Source organism: Antechinus flavipes, chromosome 1 (assembly GCF_016432865.1).
Source record: "Antechinus flavipes isolate AdamAnt ecotype Samford, QLD, Australia chromosome 1, AdamAnt_v2, whole genome shotgun sequence".
Lineage (NCBI taxonomy): Eukaryota > Metazoa > Chordata > Mammalia > Dasyuromorphia > Dasyuridae > Antechinus > Antechinus flavipes.
Window position 1 is genome coordinate 15,592,685 of NC_067398.1, and position 23,991 is coordinate 15,616,675.

A 23,991-nucleotide genomic window follows, 5' to 3' on the forward strand; every position below is an offset into this window, starting at 1 on the left:
TATACTTAGAGAATTCTAGAAAATCAATTTTAAAACTCCTTGAAATAATTAACAACTTTAGTAGTCACAGATATAAAATAAATCCATATAAATATCAGCATTTCTATTATCGACAAAGAGCAGAAACAGGAGTAAAAAGAGAAATTTCATTTAAAATAGCTATAGACAATATAAATTAAGAATCTGCAGGAATTATATGCATATAATTACAAAACATGTTTCACACAAATAAAATGGAATCTAAACCACTGGAAAAGTATTAATTGTTTATGGGGAGGTTAAGATAAAATAATAAAAAGGACAATTCTACCTAAATTAATTTATTTATTCACTGCCTTTCTTGCTTTCAATTTTATCTTATCTCTCCTTTGATTTTCAGAATTTTTTAATTGAATGTCAAATCCATCAACCTACTCTTTCTCTACTTTATTAATTTAAGCATTTAAAGATATACATTTCCCCCTAAATATAGTTTTGGTTGCATCCTACAAATTTTGGCATGTTGTCTCTTTGTTATTATTCTCTTTAATGAAAACATTGATTTTTCTTTTGGTGGTTTCTTTTGGTGGAATGAGGTTTTACCTCATTCATTCTTTAGGATTAGTTTCTAATTTAGTTCCTAATTAGTTTTGTTCTCTTTCAATGGGCAATTTTATTGAGCATCATTTTCTGTGTTATGATCTAAAAATGCTATATTTAATTCTGCATTTGGCTGTGAGGTTTTTCTGCCCCAATACTTGGTCAATTTTTCTATTGCTGCCATGTGCCACTGAAAAAAATAGCATACTCCTTTTTATTTTCATTTATTTTTCTCCAGCAATGAAGAGGTAAAAATTAAGATCCCCACTAGTATAGTTTTTCTTTTTTCCTCCTATAATTACTTTTACTTTTCTTTAAAGAATTTGGCTGTCCTTTCATTTGGCATGAGTATATTTAATTACTTTGTTGTCTAACATACCTCTAATTGTTGTTATTCAATTGTTTCAATTTTGTCCAACTCTTGGTGACTCCATTTGTTGTTTTATAACAACCATTTCCTTGCCATTTCCTCCTCCAGTTCATTTTCTAAACAAGGAAAGTGAAGCAAACAGAGGTAAGTGACTTGTCCAGAATCACACAGCTATCTCAGGAAGAGGAGTCTTCTTAACTCCATGCCCAATACTCTATCCATTGAAATTCCTAGTTGCCTCATGGTAGTGTCACTGATTATCTCAATCAATTATGCCTATTTCTGCTTTTTCTTTGTCTGAGATCACAATTGCTTTCTGTCTTTTTTTTCCCACCTCAGCTGAAGCCCAATAGATTCTCTTCCAGGATCTTATTTTAACTCTGTGTGTGTGTCTTTCTGTTCCAAATATGTCCCTTGTAAACAACATTGTTGAATTTTGGTTTCTAATTCATTCTGCTATCCTCTTCTGTGTCATAGGCAAATTTATCATATCCTCATTCACATGTTGATTATTAATTATGTATTTCCCACTATCCTATTTTCCTTTGGTTATTCTTTCCTTTTCTGTTTTTTTCTATCCCTTCTCAAAAGTTGGGGGTTTTTTTTGCTTTTTACCACAACCTTTCTTAATTTTCCCTCCCTTCTATCAATGCTTCCTCTCTCCTCTATCATTGGACCAATTGTGAGGAGAGACAGATTCAGTCATTACCTGACATATATACCCTTATTTTGTCTTCTGTTGTAAAAGCTCTACCTTGTGCATCTCTTTAATGTAAGAGAATTTCCCTCATTCTTCCTCTTTCTTCCCCTTCTCTCAATCATCCTTATTTCTTATTCCCTCATTTTTTTTAATCATCCTATCATAGTTAACTTATATTGTTGTTTAGATAGATAGATAGATAAATAGATATGCCTTCTAACAACCTTAATAATGATAAAATTATTAGGAGTGATAAGTATCATATTCCCATATACAGATGTATACAGTTCAAGCTTATTGAACTTTTGATTTCTCTTCACTATTTACCATTTTATGTCTCTCTTGAGTCTTGCATTTGAAAGACAAATTTTCTATTCAGCTCTGGTCCTCTCATTAGAAATGCTTGAAAGTGCTCTATTTCATTAAATATCCAATTTGTATTCAGTTTCGTTGGAGAGCCGACACTTGTTGGTAATCCTAGTTTCTTTGGCTTCCAGAATATAATATTCCAAGCCTTCCAACTCTTGAATATAAAATCTGCTAAATCTTATGTTATCTCATTGTTTCTTTCTGGATGCCTGTAATATTTTCTCCTGGAGGGGAGGGAGAGTTCTGGAATTTGTCTATAATATTCCAGGAGTTTTCATTTGGGGATCTTTTTCAGGAGGTGATCAGTGGAATCTTTCAATCTATTTTACCTTCTAAATCTAACAATCTAGAAAGCTGTCTTAATTTCTTTTCTTTTTACCTTCTTCTTAGTTATTTATTTATAAAAAATACAAAATAGAAAAATAGGAAAAGAAAAATGAGCCAGAAAAAGAAAAAACACATTGAAACACATTGTCCTGTACACAGCAGAACACAGGGGAAAATTCAAATATATAATAAAAATCATATTCAGAAGTGTTGATCTTTTCTTTGTTTCCTTGTAGATTTTCCTTTGTTCTTTGCTGTGCAGTTTTTACTTGATTCCTTTTTTTCCCTTTTGCTTTCCCTAATCTTCCCCAAGTAGGCTACAGTTAAGCATGGGCATATTTATAAACACATAAATATATTGGTGCTTAACACATTTATACATATACATATGCACATACATGCACATATATCTAATACAATATTAATATGTCTAACATATAATGTAGATTTCTCTTTTGCTAGAATCTTTTTAAAGTTTGACTTTGTCTGAGGTCGATGATTACCTACTCCTACTTTTTTTTTCTTTAATAAATTCTACTCCAGGGCATTGTTATTGTTTGTGTATATCTATTTCCTATTCCTGCTAACTCTTCTATTTTACTTCTACCCCTTAGTTTGCCTTGCTATTACTTAACCTCCTTGTTGTGTTGTTTCTGGGTTTCATAACTTCACTAGTTTTTGCTGGCCCAATTCTAATTTTGAAAGAGTAATTTTCTTCCTCAAAACTCTGGATCTCCTTTTCTATTTGATTGACTTTCTTATGACAATCTTTTTTGTTTTTCTCGAATTGTTATTTATTTTTTAGTTTTTCCTCAATTTTTCTCATTCAATTTTTAAAGTTTTTTTTTAGTTGTATGAATTATTTTTGGGTACACTAAACACTCCTTTTAGGAGGTAGGAAACACTTTTGTTTGAATATTCTCCTCAGAAAATGAACCTCAGTGTTCCCTATTCCCATAGTAATTTTCTATGGGAGTTCTTTCTCCTTTGCCTGTTCATTTTTTTTAAGAGCTTTTTATTGTAATCACTTCTAGTCCTCTGGGGAGGGGTAGATGATATCTCTGGCTTCAATTCATTTCTCCCCTCTGTTCTGAAACCCCAAACCAAGAGCCCAATCCTCCTGTAAATGTCTGCAGCCAGCAGCTACTCTGACTCAGTGCTTCTGCAATCACCTGGTATGTGCTGGTTCCTTCTCACCCCAGACTTCATTTCAACAAAACATCTGGCTGATTCTAGCCAAGGTTTCCAGATTCAGACCCCTGACTCCCCATACTGACTGAAAGGTGAAAATTCCTGTCATTTAGATTGATACTACCTCCAAACCTAGCTAGCCCTAAGGTTCCCCACTAGCCATTTCAATGGAGCTACCCTGGAGATGTTTACACTTCACACCAGCCAAACTGAATCCAAAGTTTTTCTTTAGATCTGGTTGTTCCAGGAAGGCTACTGCTCTGATTCAAATCTTATTTTTTTCACAAATCTACATTCACCTTCAGGTTGTAGGAAAAATCTGGAGAGCTTATAGTTTTCTGTTCTACTCTGCCATCTTTCTAGAATCTTCTGCTTAATAATTTCTAGAAAAATGATGTCTAGACTTTTTTGAATCATGGCTTTCAGATATTCCAATAATTCTTAAGTTATCTGTCCTTGATATATTTTTCATGTTGTTTTTCCAATAAAATATTTCACATTTTCTTCCATTTTTCATATTTTAACTTTGTGTGTGATCGCTTTTTGATATCTGATGGAATCATTAACTTACACTTACTTAATTCTAATTTTGAAAGAATTTATTTTCTTCAGTAAAGCTTTATACTTCTCTTCCCATTTGGCTACATCTTCTTTTTAAGGAATTCTTCTCTTCAGTGAATTTTTGTGCTGTTTTTACCATTTGGTCAATTCTGTTTTTAAGGTGTCATTTTCTTCTGTGTTTTGTGGTTCTTTTACTGAGCTGTTAATTTCTTTTCATGATTTTCTTGCATCATTCTCAATTCCTCCCAACTTTCTTCTATCTCTCTTATTTCGTTTTTAAAATCCTTTTGAATTTCTTCTAGAAATTCTTGTCATTCTTGTGTCCAATTCACATTTTTCTTTCAGAGTTTGCTTGCAGTTATTTTTACATCCATGTCTTCTGAGTTTTTGTCTTGATCTTCCATATCACGAATAGTAGCTTTTACTTTCAGGTTCAGGTTCCCTTTTTGTTGTTGTTGTTGTTGTTGTTGTTTTTAGCAAATTATTTCCTTTTAACTTTATGTTAAAGTTGGGCTTTGGGGATAGAGGGAGTGTTGTCCCAAGTTTCACGGTTTTCATGCTGGTGGTTTCAGAGCTAATTCTATGTGTCTGTAAATTTTCAATGCTTATAAATTGGCATGATCTAAAGAGAGGTGTGGTCATTTCTCTTCTGGTTTTGCTTTGATCTTTATCCAGAAAAGATCCTACCTTCCTTATTTCCACAATGACCAGTGTTCTTCTTCACCCTAGAACTGCAACCCAAAACTGCCTATAGGCAATGTAGGCCTTGCATCCAGAGGCAGTAAATGGTCTCTTATAATCTTTTTCTGACCAGTTGTTAACTCCCCTTTCCAACTGTGAGCTGAGAGATCCTGATATTGTTGTTGCAGATAACTCCAGTATGGACTACACTATAACCAGACCTAGATCCCAGGTCACAGATCTCTACTGCCAATATCCTAATTTATCTTAGGATGGAAAAATGTCTGACCTCACTTTTTGCTGCTTCTTTCTGTCCAAAATCTCATTTCAGGGAAATAATGGGAAAGTTCAGCTAATTTGTACACTACCATCTTCCTGTGAATATTAATATAGTTAAGATTAATACTAATTAATGACATACTAATGTTCTTGCTGAAAAAGTCATGTAATGTACTTGATGAGAGTGCTGGGCCTGTAGACACAAAAACCTGAGTTAAAATCAGACTTCAAGGCACTTACTCGTTTGTGACTCTGTGGAAGACATTTAACGCTGTTTGCCTCAGTTTCCTTATCTGTAAACTGAGATGGAGAAGAAAATGGCAAAGTACTTCACTATTTTTGCCAAGAAAACCCCAAATTAATTCATGAAGAGTCAAGACATGATTGAAACAACTGTACTGTAACAATAACAGCAATATCTTTCCTACACTGTAACAACCACAAATGAACATTATAGTTTTTCCAAGGAAACTTTCCAAATATAGTAAATTGTTATCTCTTTGGCCCTAGAAACTCCTCCTCTGTTAATCTTTTTGGATACTAATCTAATCTTTTTTTAACAAATTGTCATCCTTCAATGGATGAAGGGAAAGCAAAAGATACCATTAGAAGAATATATTAAATCATTCAGTTAGAAGATGGAAATGAATGCTGAAGTAAGAAATAGGCCATAAGACTACCAGAGAGACATAGCAGAACACTTTGGAGGAAATTTAGCTATTTATATATCTTATAAAGCTCTTTCTATGCTAAAAGCAGAGTAGCTGATAAACTTTTTACATGCCTCAATGAAAATGTAAGTCATCAAAAAGTGAAGAAAATAACATAAGAAATGCAATTCTGATCTGATGCTAACCAATGAGGAAGGAAGGGAATCAAGCTTTATTAAGCACCTGATACAGGCCAGGTATTATGCTAAGGATTTTAAAAATATCATCTCATTTAAAGCTCATAATAGCCCTGGGAGGTAGATGCTATTTTCCTTTTTACACTTGAAGAGGAAGACAGAGATCTAGTGATCTACCCAGGATCAAGTAGGTGTCATTGCATGTTACACAATCAACACTAAGAAAAAAAGGAGAACAGAAAGGCAACCTTCAGTTTTTCCTACACACATAAAATTATGATTCTTTAAACAAATGCATATTGTTTCTTATTTTGGTTTGGTTTGGTCTTACATTATACTTATACTTTACCCTGTGTTTCCACAAAGTTAACAGTCATCATTCAGCCATTTCAGTCATGTCCTACTCTGCATGACATCATTTTGGGTTTTCTTGGCAAAGATATTTCAGTGCTTTGCCATTTTCTTCTCCTTTTTTTTTTTTTTTTTTACAGATGAGGAACTGAGGTAAATAGATTTAAATGACTTGCCCAGAGTCACATTGCTAGTAAGTATCTGAGCTCAGATATGAAGTTACAACAATGAATCCTGACTCTAGTCCCAGAACTCTATCCACTGCACCATCTAGCTGTCCAAGGAGTTAAGCACCTATATTCAACTATAGGCTGAGATGAGGTTATAGACACTCCTGTGTCTGAATGCTAATATTAATATTATCATATTATATTATATGAATACATAATTAATAATGTAATATACATATAACATGATTAATGACAATAATTATATGATTAATAACATATGATAATATATTAATATTAATAATATTAATTGGCGAACTCATATTGTTTAAACACGTACTATTTACAGAGTCCTCCCTGTGCCTAGCATTAAAGCACAAAGTTTGGGTAACAGCCCAAATATGTTTGAAAGGAGTGTATATTCTCAAAGACTGTGAGGTCTCCTCCAGAAATGGCTCACACATAGTAAGCCTTTGGGCTAAGGTGGAAGGTATCAATTGAGATTATCTAAAGAAGATTCCTGGAAGAGAGCATTTAAGTTATTTTTGAAGGCTTGAAAGTTCATCAGATTAAGAGAAGAAAAGGAGAACAATTTATGCCCAAGGTACACCATGAACAAAAACACAGTGCAGTGAGGGCTCAGGACTTAGAATTGGGTGCAGTTTGGTAAGAGTGTGAAACATGTAGAGGGAGTAATGCAAGATTATGTTGGAAAAACAGAGTGACAATGAGTTGTAAAGGCCTTAAATGCCAAGTAAAAAGTTGGAATTTGACGCAAGAATAAAATTGAAGCAGAGTAGTAGGGTCAGATTATAGACATAAAAACTGATCCTGATCACACTGATTTAGAAGGCATATTTTAAGACAGTACAGGATAGAGATAGGGCCTACAATATCCTATTTGGGCCTAATCTACATACTTTTCACTGGCCCATTAGCCCAAAAGAAGCTGTCTTTTTCAAGAGAGATCAATCCTTGCTGTTTAAGTTAGTCTTACAGAGTTGCCTGAGGCACAGAGAGCTTATGTGGCTGGTCTGGGATCCTAGTCAGGAAAGTCTTAATCTCATGGCTTTTTGGCTCCCAAGCCACTTGTCTATGCATGAAGCTATGTTGCTCTTCAAAATGAGAAGAGTTCATGCATTATGGTCCTGTTTGCAATGGGACTATTAAGATTTTGGCTCAAGGTCAGCAAACTCTTTCTAATCATGAGAACAAAAAGGAATGAGCTGCCTCTAGAAGTAATGAGCTCCCTGTCACGGGGTTTAAAAGCAAAGGTTGCATGACAGTGATTGAATGTGATGTGGAAGGATCTTCTCAGATGGCTGGCTTCTTATTTCATAAGACCATGGATCAGACTTAGAAGGAATCTCAGATGTCTTGAGTATCTTCTTCATTTTACACATGGGGAAACTGGGAATGAAGTGACTTGGCCAGGATCACACAGGCTTTGAACTCAGGCTCTCTGATTCCAAATCCTAAATTTCTTCTCATATCATGTAATTTATTCTGAATTCTGAATTAAGACCTTTAAGGTTCTCTGAGGCTTTTAAGGTAAAAGCCAGACTGATCTAGGGCAGCCAGATGGTATAGTTGATAGAATCCCAGATCTGACATCATGAGTTCAAATCTACCCTCAGACACTTATTAGCTATGTGATGCTGGGAAGTTCACTTTAGCCTGTATGCCTCAATTTCCTCATCTGTAATATGAGCTGGTGGAGGAAACGGCAAACCACTCTAATAACTTTGCAGAAAAGATTCCAAAAGGGATTAGAATGAGTCAGCCATGTCTAAAATGATTGAAAAACAACAATAGACTGAATCACAACTATCCTCACCCCCTAAAACACCTATGCTGGCTATTCATGGATTTGTGACATCTCAGATCAAGGTCTAACACTGGGTAGCACTCAGATCTCAGCTCAAAGAAATACATGATTTGAAGGGTTTAAGGCAGCCAGTGATTCTTATTCCTTCCAAAGCCCCAATTCTGATGATATCTATAATTGGAAAACCTGAGGAGGGACAGGGACCACATGGCAGAAAGCAGAGAAGTGATCCTAGACATTTCCTAGAAGAGAGATCTGTACCTTGTCATGTCCAAAGTACCTGGGTGAATGAGGGCTAAAAGCACTGTCTGAGGTGAGAGGACCAGGGGAAAAAGGGAGTGGGTGGTAGAAGAGCTGGGATTCTAAAGAACTAGGGGCTCAGCTGGCAGGAGGAGCACATCAGCCCCCAATTCTGTGGCATCAGAAGCCCTCTCAATGAGGAGGTAGGTGCTAGAGGAAAGCTTTCTCTCCAGCTCTGTCTCGGCTCACTCATCTCTGCTCAAGCCCTGTGGCTGCCTCTGGTACACACCGGAGACAACGCGAGCTGGAATGTGCTGATGTGCTCTTCGGGAGAAAGCCAGGCTGAGCTGACCTTGGTCCTGACCAACTGCAAGCCAGTAGGGACAAGGGCGCTTGTAGGGGCTCCCCTGCAAGATGCAAGTCAATGCCACAGAAGGCAGCGGGGCTGCCAATGGGACCATGGAACCGTTGGATTCCAACCCCCTGGAAACTTGTTCAGAGACTGTGACCTATCCTGAAGTGCTAGAGGAAGAGGAGTGGGGTTCCTTCTACTACTCCTTTAAGGTAAGTGGGCTGCTTTTCCGTCTTCTTCATCTTTATGCTCATCTGACACTGTCTTTTGAGAGTAATTCACAGCACAAAGAAAATGATTAAATGTTTAGCAAAGGCGTCTCAAGTCCCAGCCACCCTAAAATTCAGAAATCAGACAGGGCATGCCCAAAGATCAGGGACCTGAAGGGTTTCAATAGTAGACAGGAACCTGCAGTTTCAGTCATTGTGAAACTCACTTTCACTCACACTGGGTTCCTGTGAGTACAGACAGGCAGGCTTGCACTCTTGTCCCACTATCAAAAATGAATTGGGAGTCAACTTGAGAACTGATCTCTCTACATCCTCTTCTTTCTTCAAACACACAAAATGTGTTTTTTTCCCTTTCTTATATAGTGATACTCTGTATGTCATCCTTAATGAGGGAATTGTGTTTTCCTAAATTTTAAGTTGGGATGAAGGAGATGGGAGGCTTAGTTTCAGTAAAAAGAGGGATGAAAGGGCAAGGGTAGACCTTTGAATTCAGTGCTGCTTTTTTTAGATCTTTAATGAAGCCTCTGTTGTGATGCTTTGGGGTCATGGCTTTGACTAAGAAGTCGGAGAGTCAGCACAAGACAGACAGCTCTGGCACTAGCTGCCCCGCTTGAGAGTTGAGTGACATGAGGCAAGTCATTGCAACTCTCCTAGTTCCAGTTTTTTGACCTAAAAGATGGGATTATTACACCTGCCTTATTCAGATGGCTCATGTGAGGCTCAAGGAGCAAATGCCCATGAAAACCTTCTGCAAAGTGACAAAGTTTAGAGGAAAAAAGTATCATATTATAAAGGAAGTCAGAGTGCTACATGTACCTTCTCAGAGGTGTCTGTGTGTTAAATACCTGAAAAAACTCCTCATGTGCCTTGAATATGAACACTCCTTTATTGAACTGGGCTCAATAGATACTGACAAAACAAATCTTCTTCACTATGAGTTCTGTGGTCAATAGACAACATCTTCTCCATGTGATTTACAGGCAAACATCCTAAACTTCAGAGCATCTCTCTCTCTCCTCTTTCTCTCCATCTCTCTCTATCTGTGTGTGTGTGTTTTTCTCGGTCTCTGTCTTTCTTTTTGTTTCTCTCTGTGTGTCTCTTATCTTTTCTCTTGTCTCTCTGTCTTTCTCTGACTCTCTGCCTTTCTGTTTTTCTCTGTGTGTTTTCTCTCTCTTTCTCTGTCTGTCTGTCTGTCTCTGTCATTCTCTTTCTCACTCTCTTAATCCATCAGCCTCTGCAGAGATTGTGAAATACCACAGGATCACAGATCTCAAAACTACAAAGAGCTTCAGCAGCTCTCTAGTCCAATCTTTCTTTGACAAAGACACTGAGGCTTAGAGAGGGACAGGGTGCTGTCCAAAGTCACTATGAAATCATAGGTGCAGGGAATCTGGATGTCATCCAACATGACAGAGGTCATCCAATCCAACTAACTCATTTTACAAATAGGGAAACTGAGACTTTGGAGAGGCAGAGTGACTTGGACAGAGTCACATAACTAACAAGTGACTGAAACAGGATTTGAAACCCTATTTTCCTGACTCTGAGGTCAGCCTTCAGTCTGCTATCCCACCCTGCCCATTATAATTGTCATTTTCTTCTCCACCAAGGTGGAGGATGAAAAGAAGGAAGGGAGATACTTTCAAAGAAACTTAGAAGCTTTGGATTCCCCAACCTTCTGGAAAGAACTTTTAAATATCTACTCTATATCTTTTGTGAGATGTTGAGTTTGTATAATATTTACTCTGTACTTCAAGGTGAATTTCTTCCTCTTAGACTCAGCTCACAATCCTCCCCAGGCCAGCAAACCCCAGGGAAGGAGAAACTGTGAGATTCAAACAGCTCTCTCTATAATGATTCATGAATATGAAGGGGGCCACTTGGAAGCACCCCCCGGCTTTGGAGTATCTCAGTGCACACACATGAGCATCTGGCAGCTGCCTCTGGGAAAGGCAATGAGAATTCCAATCTTGGTTTGTTGCCTTATCCTGGTAACTGAGTAATTGTGTCATTAAGACAATCACTGATTACAAATGATGAGCTTCTGCTTCAGACACTAGGAGCCATGCAACCTGTAAGCAGATTTCTGGCCCACCCCTTTTCCCTCTCCCCCCAGAGGAGCCTGCCAGTGCAGAATCCCCCATGATATTCATGGAACATGATAGCCAACAGAACGAAGAGAGACTGGCCATTGTAAATGCAACATTAATGAAGGAGAAATCAGGCCCTCTGAGAGCCATGCAATAATCACTCTGAATGTAAAATCCTATTTCCCTGTTTCTAGAAAATGAAAATAATGTTGGAGAGGAGGGAGTGTGCTTTAATATCAGAATAAACCAACAAACGCCTGCTGGCTTTTCCTCTGGGCATAATCTCTGAAATCACTCACATAAACCTGACCCTCTTCCCACCTCTTCCCCAAGTGCAGGAGTTTTTGCTCCAAAATAATGAGATGGGAGGAGGGACAGAACACATCTGACCACTTGGATGCTGAGTCCACATTAATCTTTGAAATTAGTGTCCTTGATTACTAAAAAGCTCCATGGCTACCTGAGAGTTACACAGAAAGCAGAGTGGCAGGAGATGTAGTGGTAAGATAGATTTAGATGGCCCCACATTTTTTCAGTCCTTTTTTAAGGAAAAAATTTCCTCCAAAATCACTTAAAAAGGGCAAATGATGCTGGAGACTCTGGGCCCATATTTGAATCTTTTTTTTTTAATGTAGATTCGAAGTAGTCTCTCACCGTGCCTTTCACTGAACTAGCCTCTAGGACCAGCAATGAGACTTTCTGCTTTATTAGAACTGGGGATAACGAGCTTTGGGTTGGTTTCTCATTCTCAGAAACTTAGCAAAAAGGCCTACTGGAATACTTCTCAGTCAGTTTTTTTCAGGTCTGTCTTCTGTGAGAATTTTAGGAGGATGAGTGCTATCCTTTAGCCTTGTCTTTAGGTTCAGAGGATCAATCATCCTCGGGGAGAGGGTGACCTTCCACCTCTCATTGCCACACTCTTGCCTCACTTTTAAGGAGTTAGGAAGAGAAAGGTAGTGAGAGAAACTGGACAATTGTTTTATTTATGGTAATCATAGAGGACCCTGTGGTCCTAGTGGTGCTGAAAAAATAATTTGTGAATCTTACATAATATGGTTTGGATAATGTGGCTCATGTATAAGTGAAAAAGAGAAAAAGTAATAAAGTTCCAAGAAGGATTTGGGGGGGGGGGATTTAAACCTCATTTTGGAAGAACCAGGCAGTTTATGTAGTTCTAGCTTATTTCCTCAAAGCCAATGATGGTGAAATGTGTCAGTGTGAGAATCCTGATTCTTGCCATTCCTTGGACGTTCCTTCTGAGCACCAAAAAACTTCATTTCCCACTGGTCAAACCTTGAGTTGCAATTTTTTTCTCCTGAAACAAACAATTCCAAGGGTAGCAAGAAGGTGGCAGAAATACTAAGGGGTAGTAATCGAGTGCTGCTTTGGGATTTAACCCTTCATCTCTGGCAGAACAAGAAAATTGTATTCAGTTTCCCACAAAGGGCTTTGAAGGTTGTGACAAAAATGAGAAATAGTTTTAATGTTCCAAACAAGGCAGTGCTCTATTCTTCTTCCCTAGATCACTCGGGGAAGCAGGCAGCTGAAGCCCCCATGGTCTCCCTGGGATACTGGGGGCTGATGGTTCAAAAAAAGGAAAATCAGTGCATCCCAGGAAGCAGGGAAGGGATTAGGTGAGGAAGTCTTTCCTTTGATTTCTTTTCACCATGAAGAAGGAACACATGAGGAGAAAAATGCACAAGTAAATGAATATAGTTATCCCCACAAGTAGCAATCACAGAAAGCAGATTAAAACACAAAACAGAAAACCCCTCCCACTGTTCAAATATTCTAATCTCACTCAGGAATATCTTTGGCTGTTTTTTTTTTTTAAACCACCTCTGAATTTAGGGATCTTTTACCATTTCCCATAAAGAAGCTTGAGGGAAACAGGAAAATGTGGACATGGAGCCCTAGATTCATCTTTGTTCAAGCCAAGAGAGAGGTCTTGTGTAGAGGAAGGTAATAGTGTACTATAGGCTGTTAATAAGTGGTGCAGTGAGAGGCAGAAACCAAAGTTCAAATATCACCCAGGTTATTTTTTAAATGTCATCCTGGACAAGTCACTTTACTTCTCTGAGACTCAGTTTCCCTAACTAGAAAACGAAGGGTCCAACTAAATAACTTAAATCTTTCTTCTAGCTCTTAATCTATGAACCTTTTCTTTCTAAAGAAGCAAGAACATTACTTGTTAACTTAATAGAGATTACCAGTTATATCTATAACTCATTCTCCTGACTTTAGGATTTGAAATAACCTTGGAAAATTCACAAAATTATAGGTTTGCAGTTGGAAGGTACTTTAGGTACTAATTTTACCCTGTTATTTTATTTGTGGGGCAAACAAGTCCCTGAAGTAATTAGCCAATGAGCTTTCCTTTCCATGGCTCTTGTAGTGTCTTCAGTGGCTCTCCAATCTGTGCATGTTTTGATAAGTGGGTAGAAACTCCAGACAAATCTAAGCCCAGACTCACCTGCTACCTCTTCTTTATCCCCTAAACCCAAATGGGGTTCTTTGACCTGGAATATACTACCCTGTGGACTCTTGAGGGCATGGTGATCCATTTGGGCACAGATATGGGAATCTTCTCCTCACAGCTTCACTCAAGCACATTCTCCTGACCCATGGATCAGAAAGTAGATCATTACCAATGACTTAAGAACAGTTATGAGAGGTAGCACTGGGTTGTGGATAAGGGACTGAATTAAGAAGATATGTTTCCAAAACTACGTCCAAGACAAATTAGTTGTATGATCCGAGGAAAGGCATTTAAATTCTCAATATTTTAGGTCACTCTCTAAAATGAGAAAGTGATGGTTTGCTTTGATTCAGGTAGATCCTATAATAATGAAATTGCTGGTTTAAAAAATAAAATTGGGGTGGGGGAGAGAAGGCATCTACTCATTCTTTATGGAATTGAGAACTAGAAGGAACCTTGGAAGCTAAGAAATATATTTTCTTGGTAATCATTTTATTAATAATCTAGCATTTTATTAATAAAAAGGTCAGTGACATTTTTAGATGCCAAAACTCAATTATGGAGATGGGATCACAGTTTATATGCCCTTAGAAAAGTGGTTGTTCCTGATCATGTTAGGTTGGCAGATTATGACAGGTGCATCTATTTTAATGAGGAGCTGGAAAGTTAGCATCATATCACTCTTGGAGAAAGTGACTACCTCTACCCAAGGACCACCCACAACCTTTAATAACTACAACAGAGGATCTACCCCTAACTTGAGTGGGACACAATGGGCAGGAATTTCTTTCAGAATAAAACTCTGATTGGATGGAATACCAATACCCATCAGCCCAATCCTTGAGAGATTGGGCTTCAGACCAAAAAATAGGATAGGGGAAAAATGTTTGAGTATCCTCCAATTTTAATAATTTGCTATTAACATTAGACATAATCATTTTCCTCACTATCAAGAGAAAACCTACCACCTTCCAAAGCAGCGCAAATCATTTGTGTACCGTTTCTAACTGTGCAGATTTTTTTTCTGGAATCAAACCTAAATTCTCTTCTTTGTGATTTCTACCCAATTCTACTGGCTTTTCTCTTTAGGAGAAATCTAAAAGAAATTGTCGTGGGTGGAATCAGTTCAGTTGTGTGATTTCCCCCCCAGGATTCTGCACAACGAATAGGAATGGAAAATTTAATTGAAGGGTGGGATATAGAGAAGAACATTTGTTTTGGGGAACAATAGAAGTTCACTATCAGGAGGGTAAGGGATTCAACAGCTTCAGAAAATGAAACATTTAAATTGTCAATCATAAGATCATGTCTTAGAGGAAGTTCTGTGTGAGTGAGTCATTAAAGAGAATGTGAAAAGAGAGATAGAAGTTTGTGGTCAGAGACCAACAATCACCACATGACCAGTGCAGTGAGGAAACTAGGGGAGAATGGAAAAGTCCAGGAAATTGAGAATGACAGCAGCAGCAGAAATAAGACATCCATTTGGGACAAGCTAAATCACAACACAATGCCCAAGAGAAGCCCAAGCTAGGAATAGTGCCAAACAGGCAATTGGGGCCAGAATGAGTATGTTGATGACATCACCAGATGACAACAGCTGGATGCAAGGAAACAAAGAAGATGATAGATAGGATTTGAAAGAGTTTAAAAAAAAATTGTTAAATATTCAATATAAACATTTATTTACATCTTGGAAATCAGTGAATGCTACAAATCAGGTCTAATCTTAATAGTAGAAAAATATTAATAAAACAGATTAAATTGTGTATATTGTATATGTAATTTTGTAGAACCAGTTATTTAAAATTTACCAGCACATACTAGTCGGCACTTCAGTGCCCTCTATTCTTTATGGAGAGAAGAAACCTAACTCTCTTTGTAAGCTTTGATGCACCTAATAGTTTTCTTCACTCTTTAAATAATACTGACAAGAATCAGGAAGTGAAGTATCAAACGTTGGCCTTGAGTTATTGAAGAGATATTCATTTCTACTTCTTGGCATGGGCAATGGGAGAGATTCTATATGAAAATGGCTCTATTTATGGACCCATAACTTTTGGGGAAAGGCAGACTCTTTAATCTTAGGAATAAAAAGTAAATGAGTTCTCAAAATACATGTCCTCTATCTGCCTTGCAAAGGACCTATGGGTCAAGTTCAATAGATTTAGGCAGTACCTCTGGTAAGGATGGCAAATCTGAATAATGGATCACAGGAGATATCTAAGCAGATATGGCAAAGTAGAAACAATTCATCTGAACGCTTCCAAAATTCCCCTCAAAACAACTTGAAAATAATGTCTCAAATCAAGGTCTTGAGAAAGTGTCAACAAAAGGTACGGGTGAGCCAGTTTTCTAGCCTAAGACAGCCTCAGAGAGCAGCAGGAAAAGTCTGTCTTACAGGTTGGTGGAGGGCCTGAAGTACAGTTCATGCAGAGATAATGGTTGCAACAGTGGCATCAGCAGTTTGGGGAGACAACATAATGTGGGGTCTAACAATTGATTAGAAGGAGATTACAAGGGATCTTTTGCTGGCACCAGGTGCAGGATCCTATTGCATTACCCATACACTGTTCCAGGTTGCAGTCCCACCACAAAGCAGAGCACCAGTGCTTGCAGCTTCAGGGAAGCAGGGACTCTGGTGACAATTCAATGGCAGAGAAGAGTGCTTGTGGTTGCTTATAAGGGAGCAGAGACCCCAGTATTAGATTTAAGGCAGAAAGGGGTGCTCATCTTTGCAGCTGCAGGAGACCTCATCATAATTCTAGGGTCAAGAGCTCTAGAGCTTACAGCTGCAGGAATTAGAGGGCTTGGCCACAGTTCCAAGGTCAGGAAGAGAATTAGCACTTGCAGCTGCAGAGAAATAAAGTCCCTTCCTGAGTAAAGACTAGGGCACAGGCCAATGACCACCCTTCTCTTCAGATCACAGCACAATGAAAATACCAAAAACCCAGAGATCCCCAAACTCTCTCTAAGAGCAGCATAAAAAATGTGAAGGACAGTGCCCCTGCACCCCCAAAGCATAGCCCAACTGGAATATGAAATTAAAAATCAAGAAATAGACAAAAAATAAGCAAACTTTTTTTGGTCCAGATGAATGATTTAATTAATGTAAGGAACTTTCAGATGAGGAATCTCCCTCTACTAACACGGGAGTTACTATTACTACTAAGTAACTAACTTCCTTCCTTCCTTCCTTCCTTCTTCTCATCCTTCTTTCGTTCCTTCCTTCCTTCCTTCTTCTTATCCTTCTTTCAATCCTTCCTTCCTTCCTTCCTTCATTCCTTTCTTCTTTCCTTCCCTCCTTTTCTCCCTCCCTCTTTCCCTTCTTTCTTCCTTTCTTTTTTCCTTCCTTCTTTATCTTTTCTTTCTTAACTTCTTTCTTTCTCAATTAAGTACCAGAATGGATAGAGCACTGAGTCTGACTGGAGTCAAGAAGATAAGTTCAAATCCAGCCTCTGATACTCACTAGTTGTATATTTCTAGGCAACTCATTTCACCTCTTTCAGCCTCAATTTCCTCATCTGTAAAATGTGAATAATGATAGCACCTATTTCACCTATATAGGGTTATGGTGAAGGATAAATGAGATATTCAAATACTTAGCATAGTGTTTGGTATATAGTAGGGGCTTAATAAAGCAGTTTTTCCCCTTCCTTTTCAAATTGGGTTAAGCCAACCTTCTCAGAGTAACATTTTTTAATGTATAAAATAAAATACATAAGATTACAAAGGAAGCCAAAGGTTTGTAAAAAATAAAGTGATATCTTTTCTATCCAAATTCACAACCCCCTTGAAACCTAACTACAAATCCCTACACATACCCCCTGAAATTTATCTACAGGGTATCTGTGCATTCTAAGATAAGAATCACTATTCTAAAGCATGATTTCCCTTCCTTTTTATGTTTTGAGTATTTTTTTTACATTCACATTAATTTAGATTTACATTTTGAATTATGAGCTGTCTCTTTCCAACCCTTCCAACTCTACATTAGAAAAGGCCAATTTTTGATATAGATATATATAAGAAGAGTCATATAATACAGATTTCCACATATCAATTCTTTTTGGAGATAGATGGCATTTTCTTTCTTAAGTCCTTTCTGGACGATTTGAATGATCATTTTACTTAAAATATCTTAGTCATTTATATTTACTCTTTGAACAATGTCCCTCTTACTGTATACAACATTCTTGGTTCAGCTGATTTCACTCTGCATTATTTTATACAAGCCTATTCTTTTTTTCTAAAATCAATCTTACCATTTCTTAAAGCACAGTAGTATCTCATCACAATCATATACCACAACTTGTTGGGCCATTCCCCAATTGATGGGCATTGCTTCACTTTTCAATTCTTTGTCACCATATAAAGAGCTGCTATAAAAATTTTAGGACATAAGTTCTTTTCCTTTCCCCCGATCATTTTGGGAAACTGTTTCTGGGTCAAAAGGCATATACTTTTATAACTCTTTGAGCATAACTCCAAATTGCTCTCCAAAATGATTCAATTGCTTCAACAATTCTACCAACAGCATATTAGTACCCCAATTTATCTACATTCCTACCAACATTTATCTTTTTCTTCTTTTATAATTTTAGTCAGTCTGATAGGTATAAGATGGTACCTCAGAGTTGTGTTCATTTGCATTTCTCTAATCAAAAATGATTTAGAACATTTTTTCATATGAGTTTCATGTAATTTTCCCTTCAATAATTTTAGATGAAGTTTGTGGGTGGGCAGCATCTGTTAAGTGTCAAATTATAAATTCACTCAGGAAAACAAGCTAATGGCCGAAGAAAATTTGTACAGCACTTATTGACAATTTCATTTCACTGGAAACAAGTGAGGCTCATCTGTATAGCACTTTTCAGAATAACAGTAATAATAATAACAACAATGATTATAGCACCAAGACTATAAATCTGTGAATTAAGGTTGTAAAGAGAATAATAAGATGCACTTTTCCCCTTTAGGTTGTTGCTTATGTGGGCCCCAATAAAAAGCAATAAATGTTTTCTACTGTGAAAACTTTGACGACTTTATAAAAACAAAAACAGCTTGAGGTAGATTTTTAGGTTAGATCCCAGAATCAGTTATCTCATACTCTCAAAACAAGCCCAGGAGTTCTAGAAGGTACATCTGACAACTTACATCAGCTTAGTATACTGCTAGCTAGCACTGGTAAATTAATTACTTTGGTGAGGAAGAAGCACAGTGACCTTTCGGTTATTGGTAGTGTACAATATATACAGTGCTGACAACTGTAATCAGAAAACAAAACAAAACGAAAAAATATGAAACAGAATGAGTTAGGATGGTGATCAAACTTGGTTCTGGAGAAAATGTTAGATTATACAGCCTCTTTTGCAGGGGTGGGGAACAATGATGGTAGGACATTGTATTTATTGTTGCATAGGATTGACATAAATGGTTTTGTTCAATTACTTTCATTTTTCTCTTTTTAATATCTTTGCCATAAAGATGTTTCACATGGTAGGAGATGAGGGGGGGATGTATTCAGAAACAAAGGTAAAAAACAAGAGATCAATAAAATATGGTTTAAAATGATTAATGTTATAAATGAGAAACTTCCCCAACGACATACTCTGATGTTTTATTGTACAATGGAAGTGACTGTTGGTTCTCAAAAGCTCTGCTGGGAAAACAGAGACTATATTGAATCCTGTTGAGTTGGGAAGGTGTGATCTATACCCTAACCTCAATGAATATAATATAATTGTCAGTCCATAAAGTTTTACTGCATACTTCTATTTGCTGGGCAGTGTACTGGGGATTCAAACTAAGAAAAAAGACATTCCCTATCTTTGAGAAGTTCACAGTCTAATATTATGGGGTTTTTTTAAGCTGTTGTCAGGATAAATATAAAGTAAGCCACAGAGGAAAGGTACTGGAATTAACAGAGACTGAAGAAGGCTTTTTGTAGAAGATGGGATTTGTTATGGTACTTGAAGGAAGCTAGGAAAGCCAAAAAGTAGGGAAGTGAAAGGGGAGCATTCCAGATTTGGGAGACCGACAGAGAAATTGTCCAGAGTTAGATGATAAATTGTCTTATTCAAGGAACGAGACGATAGCTACTATGAATAGAGGATATGTGATATTGTTTTTAATATATATGAAAGGTAATACATAGCAAAATATTATTAAATATAATCAGTTATAAACCATGATAAAGTTTTAAATTCTTAAACACCATAATTCATACCTAGTGATCTATTTACAAAGTGAGAAACTTTACGTGAAGAACATCAGTTTTTGATTGCTTGGCTGTCCATATAAGCTAACCACATTGCTGGGCATTTCCAATAGGTGGATGAATTTCAGTAGGTGAAACTTTCTAGTGGTTGAAGAATTTGAGGCATAATTTATGCAACGTTGGCTCAATCATTAATTTAAGTTAAAATCTTTGTATGTTTGTACTCTGATGCCTAACTGGAAGATTCTAATGATTCTAGGCTTCTATGATGGAGAGTGCTATGGTGATTCTAGATCCAAAGAGATCATTGAAGGAATGAATAAGAGAATCTTGGAGATAGAAGAGTATGTTAAGGTTTATTTGATCCTAGATTTAGAGCTGAAAGGGAACTCAATGGCCATTGAGACCAGCTCCTTCTATAGGTAAAGAAATGGAGGCAGAGAAATTTAAATGACTCTCCCAGGATCCCACAGCTAACAAATGTTTAAGGTGGGACTTGAACCCAGGCTTCTGCATTCCAAAACCCACGCTTTCTCCACTACATCCAACTGTCTGTCCTCTGCTTAGCCTATTTCTTTCCCGATCATGAACCTTACGGGATTTCTATAATCCCCACTTTAATATCTCCAGTAACAAGACACTCCCCAAAACAACCCATTCTCTTTCTGGCTACTGCAAATGATTCAGAATATTTTCCTTTTGCTAGACTAATGACTTACTCCTGTAACTTTCTACTATCAGTCTCAACTCTTCTTCCCCCTTTCCCCAGGATCAAGGAAAACAATAAATTTAATCCATTCACAGAGTAACTGGCTTCTCTCACTCCCTATCCCCAGCATTCTCTTTTCCCAGCTGAAATGTCATAGTGTAGTAGAAAAAGCTTTAGCCTGGAGTCAGAGATTCTGACTTCAAATCTCACCTTTGCTGTTTCTTACTTATATGATAATCAGCAATTTACTTGACCTTTTTGGGTCTCAGTTTTCTCCTCTGTACAATGAAGGAATAAAAGTACTCTCTGAGGTACTTTCCAGCTCTAGATCTCCGATCCAAGGATCATTGGCACTTTGTGGCTAACTGGATAGAGTACTGGGCCTTGAGTCAATGAGACGTGAGTTCAAATCCAGATCCAGTCACTGGTGGTCTGTGTGACTCTGGGCAAGTACTTGACCTCTGTTTTTCTCAATTTCCTCATGTGTTAAATAGGGATAATAATAATAGAATCTACTACCTACAGTTGTCATGATCAAATGATGTGATATTTGTGAAGCTCTTTGAAAACCTTTATAGCTCCATATAAATGCTAGTTATTATTACTTATGATATCCACATCTTTTAATACTTCCCTCACATTGTGCTGTAATAAATAAAAAAATAAAATTCAAGATCGAGTCAGAAACACCTAAGTTTGAATATTGTGTCTGATATTTATTAGTTACATAGCTAAAAATATCTTGATTGATTCTCAATTTCATTTCTTGTAAGATGATAATGACAGTGGAGGTGATAGTGGTGATGGTAATGATGAAGATGAAGATGATGATGTTATCTGTAGGCCCTACTTACTACACAGGCTTGTTGGGAGGCTCAGAAGTATATAAAGTATTTTGCAAACTTGAGTGACTTAGGAAAATATTAGCTATTGGTAGTCAGCACTCCCTGGTTTTCCCTGGTCACCCTCTTTGGGGAGAAGGCTTTGACAGGGTCATGATTGACAGTGAAGCCTGAGTTTCAGGGAAAGATCCAGTGCTTTTCAGGACAGCTCTATAATGGAATTTTAACATCAAAATAAAGACTGAAAATGAGATTCTCCTTGCTCGGGTGAAACTTCAGCATTTCACTAATAATCTGCACAGGATGCAAATGAATGAGTCTCATAATCCCTTGTCTCTGAAAGAAATTGAACCTATCTGAGAGAAAGTAAGCTGAGAATAATAAGAGTTTTAATAAAATCTGAGCACAAGACCTACAGTATTGGTGCTGAGCTGCTTCAAGCTACTGGCAAATCCCATCTAGAAAATCAGTTAGGAGATATATTTCATCACTATTTCTTCCAATCTAGTCTGAAAAATAAATTGAAGAGGTCATTGAGTGTCCTCCTTTAGACATAGCCCTAGAAATAGAGCCTCTGGTTTCCAACTATGACAAATCATGCTAACACAAGAAGATGAAGTCATTCAGTAAAGAACCGTGTTTAATTCTTTTCAGCATCCTCAAGAATCTTTGTTTTCTTGGTGCAAAATAAATTCTATTTCAACAGATTTCAAGCCATTTTTCCAATTCCTTGATTTAAATTGGAATGTAATTGTATTAAATGCTGCCACCACCACCCCAGAAATGGGGGTAGAACTTCAACATCTTGGGTATATACCATGATTCTAAAAAGATTATTGCAATGGCCTAGAGTCAAGCAGGCAACATGCATTGCACAAGCCTTGGAATGGCATAGCATCTTTTGAGAGTCCTGGGATGATCACAGAATTGGTGCTTTAAAACCAAAAAAGAAATGGACTTAGACACAATATAGTCCAACTCTGTCACTTTATGTATGAGGAAACTAAGAACTAGGGAAGAAAAATAACAGTTATTATGAGGCAGAGTCAGACTTACATAGACGTCCCACAATATCAAGTCTAGTCTAACTCATTTGGTACCAAAGAGTACTCTAGTGGTGACTAACAAGTCTGGTAGATAGTAAACCATTACTCTGGGTCTTGTGAAAGTTTAGTTTTTATTCAAAAATCAGAAAGCCAGCTGTCCTGGCTTATGGGCTACCCCCAGCTGCAGAGGTGAAAGTCAGAAGCCTCTCTGGCTTCAAAGGGGTCCTCTTTGGCTCTAGTGCACATCAACAATCAGATTTGGGTCAGGAGACAACAGGCAGGGGCAGCCTTCCTTGAAAATCCAGGCTTGTGCCTTGGCAAGGTAAGGATTCGGATGGCCTGCTCTAGGGAAATTATCCAGTACCAACAATGCAAAGAAGGCCTTGGATGCATTTGTATATTCCAACATCCCCAAACAAAAATAACTCAGGGTCTGCCTTAGCAAAGAGCCAGAATTCGGTGGGTCTGATGTAAAGGAATGAAAACAACAGCCTGTCTTCCATATTACTTATCCATCAAGTCCTGAGACCTGGATTTATGAGCCGTCTGCCCCTGTTCCCCCACAGAGCAAATGGTAGCACAGACTCTCTCTCAAGTTCCTAGGAGTTTGGCCTTCTCCATAGTATAGGAAATGTGAACAGCGTCCATCTCAAAAGAAGCTCAGAGGGGCCTATTCAACTAAAATGGATATTGGCTCCCTGATTATATGAGCTCTCTCAAGGACAATACAAGTAGGCTGGCTGACCTGCCAAAGGCTTATCTAGTTTGCTTTCCTTTTCCTAAATGATGAAGCAATAGACGTTGATGTTCCTTTTATGAAACACTCCATCTCCCAATGTACGTCTCTCAACTTTTTACCTTTCCATTGATTATTCCCAGTGCCTAGAATGATGCTGTCCTCATTTCTGCCTTTGGGCTTCCCTGGTTTCTTTTAACATTGCTCAGATCCATCTGCTGACTGAAGCCTTTCTCTTCTCTCTTGTTTCCTTCTCACCCCCTTATCGTCTCTTAGAGATAATAGAAATCATAACAATAACTAGTATTTATATGAATACACACATACACACACATATATTATATGTATAAAATATATAGATGTTATAACATATATTATATATAATATATATACACAAAGCATTGTATGTATGTGTATATATGTTCTTATTTGACATCTTGATAGGTGAGGGAAGTGTTAACCCCATTTTACAGATGAGGAAATTGAAGCTGACAGAGATTAAATTTTACACAGTGCGTATACATATGTAGTGGTTTCCATCCAGTTACCTCCATGGGAATGGGAGCTGCTTGAGGTCAGGGACCATATTTTTGCCTATCTTTATGCATTTTGGATAGTGCTTGACACATAGTAAGCACTTAATAGATGCATGTTGATTTGCTGATTTAGACCTAACTGCTATTTGTGGAAAAAACTCCACACTAAATGGTTTGCAAAATCCAAACAAAACTCTGGAATTCCAGACTAGATTTTCAATCCATTAAACAGAATTTGATATATGCAAAATGGCTTCAAGTATA

General features: G+C 37.4%; 1 protein-coding gene across 2 annotated transcripts in view; it reads left to right on the top strand.

Moving 5' to 3' along the window:
- The first annotated feature begins 8,904 nt into the window (after nt 1-8,904).
- NPSR1 (neuropeptide S receptor 1) overlaps nt 8,905-23,991 on the top strand; it is a 161,467-nt gene continuing 146,380 nt past the window's right edge. For both annotated transcript variants that reach the window (XM_051979410.1, XM_051979421.1), the window contains exon 1: nt 8,905-9,054. In XM_051979410.1, coding sequence (XP_051835370.1) covers nt 8,905-9,054 — 150 coding nt within the window. The remainder of the gene's footprint in view (nt 9,055-23,991) is intronic.